The 14553-nt window shown below is 33.4% G+C and overlaps 1 protein-coding gene across 4 annotated transcripts; it reads left to right on the top strand.

The window, feature by feature from the left end:
* The first annotated feature begins 2670 nt into the window (after positions 1-2670).
* LOC111992492 (putative disease resistance protein RGA1) lies at positions 2671-13168 on the top strand. Of its 4 annotated transcripts, XM_065768142.1 has the most exons (6): positions 2671-6026; positions 9264-9396; positions 9489-9580; positions 10308-10421; positions 12286-12373; positions 12709-13168. In XM_065768142.1, the coding sequence occupies exon 1, from the start codon at positions 2757-2759 to the stop codon at positions 6021-6023; it is 3267 nt and encodes a 1088-aa protein (XP_065624214.1). In that variant the 5' UTR covers positions 2671-2756; the 3' UTR covers positions 6024-6026; positions 9264-9396; positions 9489-9580; positions 10308-10421; positions 12286-12373; positions 12709-13168. The 4 variants fall into 4 exon arrangements, with proteins under 4 accessions (XP_065624214.1, XP_065624216.1, XP_065624215.1 ...); XM_065768144.1 differs by lacking the exon at positions 12286-12373 and having other exon boundaries at positions 9264-9315; XM_065768143.1 differs by lacking the exon at positions 12286-12373 and having other exon boundaries at positions 9264-9392.
* The last annotated feature ends 1385 nt before the right edge of the window (positions 13169-14553 follow it).

Raw genomic sequence — 14553 nt, 5'->3', positions numbered from 1 at the left:
ACCAATCTATTGGTTCCTAGAGTTTGTTTTATAATTGGTAAATGATATCCTTTTGATTTCACTCAAAATTAATTTTTCCTAATGGTAAATAGCAATTTTGGATAAGCTGTTTCTGAATCAAGGTTGGCAGTAATTAGGTATCCAATATTGTGTACGAAAATTGGTGAAAGAATTTTTTTTTTAGTGAATCTTACAGTTAAGCATATTAGAGCTCTCTCTCTCTTTAGTGATGTTGTTTCAAGGGAAAGTCTCTCTTTCACCAACTGGATTTTATTTATGAAGAATGAATTTCTGGAACAAAAGAAGCAAAACCTCCAATTTTTCAATTTCTTTTATCTTAGGATGTCTATTTCTATCCTAAGATGCAAGTTGTTTATGATATAAAAAATAATAATCAATAATTAATCAATCTATATCTATATATTACAAAAAGTTGAAGCGTGACATTTATTATTACTGAGCTCCGGTTGCGCTACCTTATCGCTATGCCATTTGCCACATAATTATTATTTATTATTTATTCATTTTTTTTTTTTTTTACTAAGAACTAAATCTTGGACCTGACCGAGAAGAGCTTTATTCTCAATTATAATGTGAATTGTTTTTCTTTGTTACTTTGGGCTCTTCAGCCTTAGACCTGAACTTAGCTCAGAATTACACCAGAATTGTCTTCCCACTCTCTACAATAAGAACCTTCTATTGTTTGAGTTTGGTTTGAAAGACAATGAACTACTTTTCTTAGTGGGTTTGAGCCATCAATTTTCAAGTTCCTACAATGTGCAATATCCTATTTATAGTCACATATCCACTTTTAAATCATTTCAACATGTTATGAAATTGAGTGTATCTATAATATTGTTGCTAAAAGTTATATTTAAAGAAGAGCCACGACTCTTTGAAAAGATGTAACTAATTCAGTGGTTGCAAAACTTTAACCACCCCCCTCCCCCCGAAAAAAAAAGTATTGTGAGGTCTTTCTATTATATTTAAATATTAATTAACTATTATTTTGATAATCTATCAATTAAATATTATTTATTTAGCTTTTTTATATTATAATTATATATTAAAAAAAATCATTTTTAGAGATATTTTATTACTAAATAAGATATTTTATTCAAACTTTGGTAACATTTTTCCTTGTTTATTTAAATAATTACTAACTCACTTAGTCGTTCTTATGATATGTATAGTCAATCTAAGCTAGAATTTTATCAATTTTAATTTTGAAAAATTTCTTTCTCATTACTATTAGAAATGTTAGATCATTTTCTTTAATTAAATTGTTATCTTTTAGTTTTCTATAATTATTTTTCTATTTACTTACATAGCAAATATTCGTAGAACATAATCTAAACTCTCTTACAATTCAAATCAAGAGCTAAATATTTATCTACAGCTGCTACACAGACCTGATTTAAATTTGAATTTTATGCAGCTACAGCTACACGTCACCACTGTTTTGGCCGGCAATATTATCCTTAACAGTAGTAAAGTCAATACCGCGTGGAGCCAGATGTAGCCTCTCTAGCCAATCAAAGGACATTAACAATTTAGCATCCAAAGCAGAATATGCTGCCTGAAAGACCGTTTGGCCTCAGCGTTTAAGACCAGTGTTGCACGTTTTCAGCTTTTTTTTTTTTTTTTTTTTCCACGCGTCCCCAGTTTTAGAGACAGTGTTACTGTAGTAATACTGTTGTGGCTACTGTTTATTGAACAGTAGCCGCAACATGTGACTTTTCTACCTATTTTTACTGTTTATAGACCCATAATTTTCACTTTTTAACAATTTTTTCATTAAAAATGGATCTCATAATACTATTTACATATTTAAAAATTATTTTGTTACAGTATTTTTCAATTTTCAATTTCAGTTTTCAGCGGTATCCAAACGGCCCTTCGAGTCAAGTCCACACCGCGTGGAGCCAAAGCTAGAAAGACTTTTACACGTAAAGTAACTAAGCAATGCCCTTTTGGCAATTCACTTCCCCTGAGCTATCCTGTATTCCAATAGCATTTTGTGGACGAAATGGCTAAATAACCATAAAATCCTAACAATATAATTAGTTGTCAACGTTTTCAAACTATTTTTTTTTTTAGCACCTCGAGTCTCAGAAAATCGAGTTATGCGCTCATACCTCGAGTCTTTGATGCTCGATTTTTATAGTTTGACCTGGCCTAGTGCCACGTGGCATCCCACGTGGAACTCGAGTCTCAGATACTCGAGGTCCAAATAAAAAAATTTCAAAATATTTTCAGCATCCAACTCTCTCATCCACAAACCAAAATACCAAAAAAAAAAAAAAAATCAGATCACAGAGAGAGAGAAAGAATCAGATCACAGAGTCGCGCAGCATCCACAAACCAAAATACCAAAATTTTTTTCTTCTGGCTTTCGGCTTCTTTCTTCTTCTTCAGGTTTTTTTTTTTTCTTCATGCTCTGATTTCTTTCTGGAGTACTGTGGGGTAAATATTGGTTTAGACCTCGAGTCTCTGAGACTCGAGTTCCACGTGGGATGCCACGTGGAACTAGGCCAGGTCAAACTACAAAAATCGAGCATCAAAGACTCGAGGTATGAGCGCATAACTCGATTTTCTGAGACTCGAGGTGCTAAAAAAAAAATAGTTTGAAAACGTTGACAACTAATTATATTGTTAGGATTTTATGGTTATTTAGCCATTTCGTCCGCATTTTGTTGCCAGAGTGAGTGAATAAGTGAGAAAGAGAGACACAGATAGAGAGAGAGAGAGACGGAATGGCGGACATACTTCTATCTGCCCTGGTGAGCTCTATGGTGGGTAACTTGAATACTTCAGCACTTCGAGAATTGGGAATTGCTTTGGGGCTGAGAGATGAGCTTGACAACCTTGAGAGCACGCTTTCCACCATCCAAGCTGTTCTGCAAGATGCAGAGGAGAAGCAGTGGAAGAGTGAGGCTATCAGGAATTGGCTGAGAAAGCTCAAAGAAGGAGCTTATGATGCAGATGATGTTCTGGACGAGTTTGCAACTGAAGCTCTAATACAAAAGGCGGAGAAAGAGAAAGGTGTGATAAGCCAAGTAAGTAGCTTCTTTTCTCTTCAAAACCGACTTATATTTCGCATGAAGATGGCACCTAAACTGAAGAATGTGAGGGATAGACTGGAATCCATTTCTATGGAGAGATCTAAGTTTCACTTGAGAGAGGGAGACATAAACATTGAAGTCTTTGATATAGAAAGAAGACAAACTGGCCCAGTTGTGATTGAAAGTGAGATTTATGGAAGAGGTGAAGAGAAAGAAAAAATCATTCAAGTATTGCTCACTGATGTGTCTGATCAAGATAATCTTGCTATTTATGCCGTATGGGGCATGGGGGGCTTGGGGAAAACAACACTTGCACAGTTGATCTACAATGATGCAAGGGTACAGAGGCATTATGATATGAGAATTTGGGTGTGTGTATCAGATGATTTCCATATGAGAAAATTGGTAAGAGCAATCATAGAGTCCATTGATGGTAGTCCATGTGATCTTTCAGAGTTGGCCCCATTACAGCAACGCTTGCAGGAAAAATTGCGTGGGAGGAAATTTTTGCTTGTTTTGGACGATGTTTGGAACGAATGCCATGACAAATGGAATGGCTTAAATGATGTGTTGAGGTGTGGGTCGAACGGAAGTAAGGTTATAGTGACAACCCGGATTGAGAATGTAGCGCTTATGATGGCCACACTACCTATACACCACATAGGATGTTTGTCAGAGAATGATTCTTGGTCCCTGTTTACAAGATGTGCATTTGGGATGGGAAGGCCAAAGGAGAGATCAGAATTGGAATCAATTGGCAAGGAAATAGTGAAGAAGTGTGGAGGGGTACCTCTAGCAATAAAGGCTCTTGGAAGCCTCATGAGCTTAAAAAGTACGGAAAGTGAGTGGTTATCTGTGAAAGAAAGTCAAATTTGGGAATTAGAAGGTGAAAATTCCATCTTGCCTGCGTTGAGGTTGAGTTACCACCATTTACCCCCACATCTAAAGCAATGTTTTGCTTTTTGCTGTATATTTCCCAAAGATCACGTACTTAATAGGGATAAGCTGATACAATTGTGGATGGCTAATGGTTTTATTCCCGTTAAGGAATCATTGAAGCCGCATGATGTTGGCATTTTTATCTTCAATGAATTAGTGCGGAGATCTTTCTTTCAAGATGTTGTGGAGTATTCTTCTATTAGCATAACATGTAAAATGCATGATCTTATGCATGACCTTGCTCAGTCTATTATGGAGCTTGAATGCGTTGTGGTGGAATCTGGTAAAGGGGTGAAAGTTCAAAAAATGATTCGTCACTTGTCTTTTACTCAAGGCACTTCTTGGGATGTTGAAGTATGCAAAGTCCGCTCTCTACGCTCATGCATTGCGTTATCAAATGTTTATGGTGAGTATAAATCTCTTCAATCCATCATTTTGAAACAAAAGTATCTTCGGGTGTGCGACGTACAACACGCACCAAGATCAATCACTAGTTTAAAACACTTGAGGTATCTCGACATGTCTTGTTTAAACGTCAAAGTTTTACCTGAATCAATAACTTGCCTCTTGAACCTGCAAACGCTGAAACTAGATTATTGTCACTCTCTTCATAAGTTGCCCAATGGTATGAGGCACATGAAAAACCTTACCTATCTTGGGCTTAGAAATTGTGATTCTCTTTCTTGCATGCCTGAAGGGATGGGACAACTAACGTGCCTCCAATCATTAAGCATCTTCATCGTTGGCAAGGAAAATGGTAATCAAATAAGTGAGCTGAAAGGACTACACCTTCGAAATGAGTTGTCAATAAAGGAACTTGATAATGTAAGAAATTTTGCGGAGGCAAAAAATGCAAATTTGATTGGGAAACAAAGTCTTCATTCACTAAGTCTGGTTTGGCAGAACAAAAGTCAGTGCCCTGTACCAGAACAGGTTGAAGATGTTCTTGATGGTCTCCAACCTCATTCAAATCTGAAAGTGTTGCACATTCATAACTATTTGGGTTCAAAATTTCCAACATGGATGCAAGATTTACTCCTTGATGATCTGGTTGAAATTTCTCTAATTAAGTGTGAAAGATGTGAACATCTGCCACCTCTTGGCAAACTACCATTCCTCAAGGTTCTTCAAATAAGTGGCATGGATTATGTGAAGTATCTTGGCAATGAGTTACATGGAGATAGTGCAATTTCGTTCCCATCATTGGAGAAATTGGACTTAGAAACGATGGCTAATTTGGAGGAATGGCGAACAATGGATGGAAGAGAAAATTTTCCCTGCCTAAGCACATTAAATATCTACGAGTGCCCGAAGTTAGTTGAAATGCCTATTTTTCCTTCCATTACAAGCTTGAGTATCCGTTGCAGCAATGCAGTGTTAATTAAGTCAGTGATGAATCTCACTTCACTTTCTTCCCTTCATATTGCAGCAATGGATGAATCGACACTTCTTCCGGATGGACTGTTTCAAAATCTTACTGCAATGAAATGCTTTGAACTTAAGGGTTGTAAGGGACTCGAAAGTCTGCCAGAAGGACTCCAGTACCTACATTCTTTACGGGAACTCGATATATGTGGCTGTAGAAATATTTTGTCCTTTCCGGTAAATGGATTGCGGGGCTTATCTTCACTACAGAGGTTATCGATTCTGAGCTGCGACAAATTATGCTCTTTATCTGAAGGAATTCAATATTTAACTAGCCTTGAGGACTTATTTATTAGCGGATGTCCGGAGTTAGTTTCCTTGCCGAAGCAGATAGGATGCCTCACGTCACTTTCATCTTTGCAAATTTGGAGCTGCGATAATCTAATGTCTTTACCGGACGAGTTGCAAAATCTTACGGCACTCAAAACATTGAGAATTAACAGATGTCCACATCTGCAGAGGCGGTGCAAGAAAGACAGCGGCGAGGATTGGCATAAGATTGCTCGAATCCCCAACATTCATATCTATCCTCCACCATTACAATCAAGGAATAGTTGCAAGGCGCTCCAGAAACTGAAATTTTGGTCCACATAAAAGGTAACTGATTGCCCTTTTGGACGTCTCTCTCCTCTTTCTTTCGCTCTCTCTATTTTTGCACTGTTTATAATAGAAGGAGATGCAAAGGAGATTTTTCAAAGCTTACTAATGGAATCCAATGATGCTTTGCAATTGGCTAAGAGACATGTTGATGGCCAAATTTAATTTGATTGAGAGGAAGCACATTTAATTTAATAGAGTAACTTTTTCTCTTTTTTTTTTTTTTTGCATTCTGTAACTTTTTATATTAAAGGAAAAAGCCGCTTGCAAAAGTTTGTTCAAAGCATGAATAAATAGATGATTATGTGCATAATTGCGTGTTGATGTGTGAATTACAAAATATCTAGAAGACACTAGCTTTAAAGAACGATGAATTTTTTTTATTTTTTTCATGAGATAGTCAACCAGGAACTTTGTGTTGCCAATGACACTGCTGCTGTTTAGCTGATAAGGGTTTTTTTTTTTTTCCCCCTTAAATGTGTGTCTGCCTCTAGTTAAGGAAAAAATTATTTGTTTAAAATTTTTTATAGGGCTGGATTGTTTGTTTTGGATAAAATTTGTTGGATGGACTTAATTTTTTTAGTTTTGCTATTGATAAATTTTATTGTGATTTGTTTGGCTTTGTATATTTTGTTTTAGATTTTAGAGTTATAAATTTTTTTATGGATTTTAAAATGAGGAAAATGTTAGAGTTATAAACTTGTTTATAAATTGCTGATGCGTTGAGTGATTATTAGTAAGTAAAAAAATTATTTAAGTAATGAGCCTGGATGCGAATTAATAAGAATTTACTATGTCAATAATTTATAAAAATGTTATAGAAAAGTTTGTGGTTATAGCATTGCTTTTAAAAGAATCAATGCTATTGGTAAGAGGACAAAGTGTAATTTTATATAACAAAATTGCTAAAATTAATACTTATACATATACTAATATTTTTTTTAAAAAATGGTCAAGCTTAGCTCCGTCCTTTGCTTGCTTTGGGCCTTTTCAGATTTTCTTTTTATTTCCCTTACTCCCAATGAAAAATTAACAGGATTTGTGACAAACTTTTTGAAAATATTTGTGGTCATTTAAAGTTGTTTTGAAGAATTCCGGAATTTAATATTAAAGATTGCATGTGAATTAGACATTTGGATTGTGAACTGTAACTTCATCTACAGGATAACTTTTGCTTCCTTGAATCACCCCACTCTTAAGTATTAGAATTTAAGAAATCTAAACTTGCTTTTTTTAGTGCAGGTAGAGCTCATAATTTTTGGCACTACCAAGTTACAACATATTAATTCTTAATTTTTGACACCTTTGGAGATTACTAATTGAGAATTGGTTGGTGTGAAAATTATAGCCAAGCGTTTGATAGTTAAGTATTTGATACAAGAAAAATTAGAAGAAAGGAGGGAAATGCAGAATCGTAGAGCCGAGAGTATGAGAGAAAGTAAAACTTGTATTATTCCACTCTAACCTCTGAATTACTGTACAAGAGACTACTTATAATGGATTAACTGAACAGTAACTCAACTATGCTAACAAACATCTAACAACTTAACCACAACTCTCACGGGCAATAACTAAATTAACCAATGGATTGTTACACAGATGACAGAACTAAAGCCAGAATGACTAAAATGTTATGACTACAATCTACAATATAAAATAACATGTAGTTGTTAGTATCTTTTCCAAATTGCATGCCATTTAGCAGCAGAATCTGTAAAAGAGCTCAAACTACAGATCACAGACAAGGCCTTAGGCTTGATCTGTAAGTTGACTGGTAAATACTCAAGAGAAATTACTTATTGATAAATGATTATATTTTCCTTAAACTAGGAGAAAGTTTTTAAGAAAGACCTTGGACATTTACATGGGTTGCAGCTGTAGGACAGCCTAACTATCATTCTTATCCATTTGACTTCTACTCTTTTCAATTCCATATTACTCTGATAAGATTTTTTAATGTTCCAAACCATAAACTCAGATTGAATGTGGGTCTGCGAATAATGTTACTTCGAAGTTTAAACCAAAGTAATGGACTTTGTAACGGCACTACACTTTTAGTCACTCAATCTTTCGGATAATAATTCAAAGTAATTGTTTATTCAAATAATTACAAGTAATTATGATTTCTTTGATTCAATGTTATGTTGGGGCTGCTGCTATTTTGGATTTTGTGGCGATTTTATTTTTGTTTTGAAGGTTTTGGTTGGTTAGTATGGTTGTTCAAGATTGCTGAACGGGTGTGTCTCATTTTAATTAATTAATTTTTTTTTTGAATACCACCAAAAAAAAAAAAAAAAAAACTGATGATCTGTTTAGGTACACTTCATTGTAGATAACAAGAAAAACTACATACCTTATTGTTTTTGGTTTTTTCCTTTTCATTTTCAAATATGGGGATTGAATATGATTTAGGTTTGAATTTCTTGGTTGGATTGGTTTAGATTTAGTTATTTCAATTAGATTTTGTTTTGAGTTAGGCTTCCATTAGCATGCTGCTGATAGGTAATTTGGCCAGTTTTTAATTTTTAACATTTTAAATTATTGTTGTGTTAGTTCTGGCTTGAATTAGATTGGTTTGGTTTTGAGTGATCATTTACGAAATTCATTACAATTAGTATTTTTTCTCTTTTCAAAATTGAGACTGCTAAGTTTTTGAAATTGACAGCGCTGATTAGTTTTGCAATGCCTAAGATAGTAATCAATATATACATTTTAGTAATATGCTCACAAATTGTTTGATAAAATTCTGCTGTTGTTTCAAATCATTGGCTTCTTTCTCCTACGGGTTTGTATCAGTTTATTTTATAGTTTGTTTTTGTTTGTATGGAATTAGTAATTTACTTCTTATTATATAATAACTGTGTTAATTTTATAATCATTGTGAAGCTGAGGGTGGGAGAGAGGGATTTACTTTTAATGTGATATAGGTCAAAGCTTAATGACAAGTGGGGCAATGATGGAGTTATCTTTAGAAAGAGCATGTAATTTAGCAAGATATTTTTACGTTTAGCCATCTGATTCCATGAAAATTCAGGTTAATTAAGTTGACGAAAGGAAAATAGCTGAAAATTGATGATAAATTTAAATTACAAAGAAAACAAGGAATAGAAAAAAAATATACCTCTGTTTGGAAGAATCTCAACTTTTCACTTAAAATAGAGTGATAATATTTTGAATATGATGACTGCTTTTGTAATATCTCCTGTTTAAGGTTCTAATTTTCTTTTTCTCATTCAGGTGGTGTGTACGTGGGAAAAAGGGACTTTGACTCTGATATAGAATGCTTCAGGTTCTTTCTATTTCTGGTGTTATTAATGACAAGGCACTGTTGTCGGGCTTGATTGTTCTGTTTATTTTGTTTAAGATGTAGGTGAGGAACCTTTAATCCCCATTGGTATGGGTTTCACAATTGAAATGTTGTTTCAATTCTTTCACTGATAAAATTGGTTCTTTCCCCACTAGGGCCCCCATATATTGATGATTTAGAAGCTATACTTGACGAGTTTTTTCTCAAGTCTCTTAGTACTTATGTTGAGGATGGCAGCATTGAGGAGGTATGCACTCTCTAAATTATTCAACCTTGAATTGGCAGAGTCCATAATTGTATGTGATAATGGAGTTTTGTTAGTACATTCAATTAGTATATTATGTTTTATAATTTTTCAGGATTTTTTTTTTCATGTTATGCAATTTGACTTCAGATGTCGGTCTTATTATAGTGTCTATAAAGTGGTAAAGAAATTATGTTTTTTAAGACCTTAGTCAGGTTAGTGCAGCATTCAATCTTTTCCTTTTTCCTTTTTTTGGGTAGCCCTGATATTAGGAGATCACCATAGTTGATGGTTGTTAATCTTTTTTCTATTGGTCAGGATTTTTGTAAGTCACTCACTCGAATTCTTCTTTGTGGATGGATATTTTTGATGATGGGTGTTTTTGTTTGGTGAAAATCTTAGGGTTTGCAGTAATCTTCCAATTGTTAAGGGTTGTTGGCCCATTTTATCACCTGATAATAGAGTTGCGGGTTTTGAGATAATCCTTAGTTAACTTTTATTAACTTCCAAAGTGAATTTTAGGCTAAGGACATTTTGTTTTGCATCAAACATGTCTATATGTCCATTGGTTTTGGAATGCAAGCATGTCATCAATTTTCTGTGTAATGCATGTCATCAATTTTCTGTGCAAGCATGTCTATACTAGGTCTCTGCTTATTCATTTGAATATGAGGGTAATATTTAATTACTATTAACTATTGGAGTTTGTGCACTTTCTCTAACTACGCAGGTAGCCTATAAACTGATGGTTATGCATGAAGGATGTTTGGAAGGGAAGTTTCAGTCTATTGAAAGACTAAGGGAAACCAATCAGCAGAAAGCTGCTGTTCATCATGTCAGACAGGTGATTATAAGTAGAAATCTTGCCTTGAATCATTCTTGCTCCTTAGAGAGGTTCTAAGGGTCCTGTGGTTCAGATTTTTGACAATTATGTGGAAATACGATATTGTTTTCTCTGCAAGATTCCAGAAATTATCATGTAGCTTTTTGTTTCTGTTGTTGCACTTGATGTGACTAATCAATGCTTACCTTTGGAACCCTGATGAGTGTTGTTGCATTGTTATCCTTCATCTCTATATTTTGTATATATATCAATTTATAGTAAATTCATTATTTAGTTTTTTTTTTTTTTTTTGTTGGTTGTAATTTCAACACTCTTTTTGCTATAACATACAACTATTTAATCAATTAAATCATTTGGTTTCCTTACATGTTCTGTGTTGATTTCTTAGTTTATGTAGTTACTTCTTTTCATTTATAACATGACTTAATAATGCAGTCACAAGAGCAAGCCTACTCAGGTCCTTATTCATGTGATCAGTGCTGCTTTGTTGTTGCTTTCCTACTTCTTAATGTTGCATATTGAAAACAAAAATTTGAGAATGTTGAGTGAACTTCCATTATAAAAAAAAATTATAAAAAAAAAGAAGGAAGAAAAATTAAACAAAAGAGAGATCCAAAAGAAGTGGATGAACCTTATAAATGTTGACTAATTTTGTTTTAATTAGATTTTTTTTTGGTTGGGGAGCTGTATTAGCGATTGGGTTCTAGATGGGTTATTAAAATGAGTACTAGGTGTTCGATGAAATCCTGCAAAGAACTTGGGATAGAAAATGTTATGTTTGGGTTATTCTAAAACAAAATTAAAAGGAACTGCATTGAGTTTATTAAGCATTATTGTTGAGGAAATTACAGGAAGAAGCTGATAAGATTAAGTTAGTGTCTATAGTTTTCAATTACTTTTTTTTAATTGAAAAAAATTAAGCCTTTCATTCGAGCATTGATGTTTGCGTAATAATAGTAATAAAACTATAAGCATTTTGTAGTGAAAAGAATTGATTGAAGATAGGTCTGTTGACAATATTAAAATCAAAGAACTTGAAATAATAATGAAAAGAATTAATAGAACTAATAACTCTGTTAGGAAATGCAATGGTTTACTTTTTATCATTCAAATGGTTGATATTTTCACATATGCTTGAAAGGTGAATAACATTGTGTACACACACATACTGGTAAAAAAATGGAAAGAAGCACCAAGTTCCTATTTTGATGTTGTTGTTACTTATATATAACATCCGTAGTCTATTGAATAATTTGTGTTGTTAGGGAAACCATGAAGTGGATAAGAATGTATGATTTTCCTATCAATCTTGATGGGGCACATTATAAGTATCTCTATTGTTGTTGTTGTTGTTTCTCAATTGTGGTGTTCATGGCATTTAATCTAATCCGAAAGCAACATACATTATGTTCATGGCATTTAAGTTTTTCCCCCTCAAACCATTAAAGTGCTTGAAGAATTACTTTGGCTTTGGAAAATTTTTTTTTTCTATTATTAAAGCAAAGTTACACTCAAAATTATATATGATGATCATTGTACATTTTTTTTGGCAAACCGATCATTAATGTAGCTTCTAGCACCTCAATTGACTCTTCTTAGGAATTTTGTATTTACAATGATATATTTTCCCCCACATGTTAATGCAAATCAGTTATCCTTGACTTATAAGACCTTTGGCTACTATTTGAGAAGAGTTACTAAATTAAATTGAAAGGTCAAGAAAACTTAATTTTTCCTTTGTATCTATTATTTATTTTGTAACTCTTGAAGCATATGGGAATTCTAAGTGTTTTTGTGCTCTCAACCGGCAAATAGCTTGAGAAACTTTTTGAAAACAAACAAATTCTGGACTGGGTGAGTGCAGGTGCTATTGGTGACTTTCAAAGTCTATTAACCAGTATAAGAAGTGTTGGCTCTAATAGGATTGATCCCAAAATTCTTTGTCAAGTCAGGTAATATGCAAATATGACATCAAACTGCTAGGATGAACTTTTCACTTTACATTATATTTACATTTGAATTTTAAAGGTACTTCTATAGTCTATGTAAGGTAAGGAAAGGACTACGTACTTTTTCTTAGTCTCATGCATCTTGGAAATGTTTATTTTGTTAGTGAAAAAAAGGGCCACTATCATGCGCATTAAATTAAGCAAGTTTTATTTAGATTGGGAGATTATGAGATATTCTTGAGGTTGGTTTTGTATTTTTATAATTAAAATTATCTTATCAAAATTAGTGCTCAATTTGATGTCTAAATCTCTTTGATTTTTTTTCTTGTTAAACTTAGGTTCATGGGTTCAATTTCTTTAGCAGAAGAAGTATTAAGACGTAGGATGTGAAGTGGACAACAATCTTGCTTCTCCACCAATTTGCTTCCAAGGAAGGATGATCACACCATTCTACTGAATTTTGCAGAAAAATGAGGAAGTAAGACATTGTCCTGTCTATAATGGCTAGTAACATCCAGGGCACAATTTTGGAGACTTGTATCAACCAAAGTGACTTACTTTCCAAAGCACCTTTCTAAGGCACACTCTATATTCAATATTTCACAGATTTTTACACTATTAGAGAGATGTTCACATAATTTACCAAGTTAACTTCTTGAAAGAATTCGAGCTTAGTTGTATCCTGTAGTTAGATTTGTCTATAACCCTTGAGCAAACTCTTTGACTGAAGGCAAATATTGTCTTAAAGATAGCAATTCATTCATACCTCTAGGCCTTTAAATTTCTTGTGTTCTTTCATTATTTATCCCATTATCCCCAACAATCATTATACATCATATTAAATCCTAGTTACATTCTAAAGATATAAAAATTACACCGCTATAGTCTTACTTATAATCTAAGAAAACTAAATTACAAGAGTGCATTACTAACACAAATAGTCTGATCTACTTCCCCTACTAATTTAAGTGTGAAGTTACAAGATGGAAAGATATTAGACAACCAACCCACCCAATTGGAAGTCTCATAGGGTATACTGACCAATACAAACTATTCATCCTTCCCTAATTAATAACAAACATCCAAAATAAAGGATTAAAAAGTTAATAAACATCCACCTCTAACATTCATTAATAAAATGAACATCAAAATTGACAATAAACTAAGATTAATTTCTTAAGAAATCATTATCAAAATTAAACAAAGAGAAAATTCATATCAAACATATAAGACAGACAATGCATTTAAGCCTAGAATGCACAAACATAGTACCAGCCAAAATGTTAAATTTGCAGAAGTTAAATGAATATAAAAAATTATATCTCACAGCCCAGAATATGTTATAATTTCTTCAACTAAAATTGGATGAATCAATCAGCAGGCAGGAGTTTGTGTGGAAGCAAAAAACTACAGTAACTGTGACTTATAGAAGGCAAAAACACAATTTTTCCGTGTATCCACAATTATTAAGAGAAGAAGGAATTAAATGAACAGAATTAAAGTAGGGTATAATGATTGGATTTCTGATCCAAAAGAGATTGACAAGTGTTTCATTAAATAATTTTAGGTAGTTTTATATTCAAGCAACCCCTGCTAGCTTCAAGATCTGGAAGGACTTACACAAAAGAAGGTAGGTTTGAAACAAGAAGTTTGAATGAGTCCCACTGAAAAAAGAGATTAAGGGAGTAAATCAGGATATGAGTCTCTGAAAGCTCCAAGCCCAAACAGGATGTCAGGCCTCTTTTTCAATGGGAGATGGTTGCTATTGAGAGGTAATACAAATTCCAAAGCATTCAAAAAATAATAAAGATAATTAGAGGCAGGTCCTTGATGAAAGAATTATACCCGCACGCACGCACACAAAAGTATAATTTCACATAAAGGATCATATCAAATCCTAGCCTCCAGATTAAGGCCAATGCTAATAGAGAATTCCAATAATCCATTATGGTACAATAGATTGTTCATAGTTTCATAATGAAGTAAAATGGGAAGGGTCTATAAGAAACATAACTTGATACGCAAAGCAAAAGCCTATGTATCTATGAATACCACCAAATAAAAACGGTAAATAGTGTAATTTAGTCCAAAGAAGAGAAATTTTGGAGTGCAAAGAATAACATTCTAAATAATTTATTGACTAATGATTGCTAAAACCATACAGCGGCTTATGATGACAAATT

This window comes from Quercus suber, unplaced genomic scaffold (assembly GCF_002906115.3).
Source record: "Quercus suber isolate HL8 unplaced genomic scaffold, Cork oak 2.0 scaffold_891, whole genome shotgun sequence".
Classification (NCBI taxonomy): Eukaryota; Viridiplantae; Streptophyta; class Magnoliopsida; order Fagales; family Fagaceae; genus Quercus; species Quercus suber.
This window is presented reverse-complemented; position numbering and strand designations above follow the sequence as displayed.

Excerpts from the sequence above, each read along its gene's own strand:
- LOC111992492 (XM_065768144.1), top strand. The coding sequence starts at position 2,757 with ATGGCGGACATACTTCTATCTGCCCTGGTGAGCTCTATGGTGGGTAAC.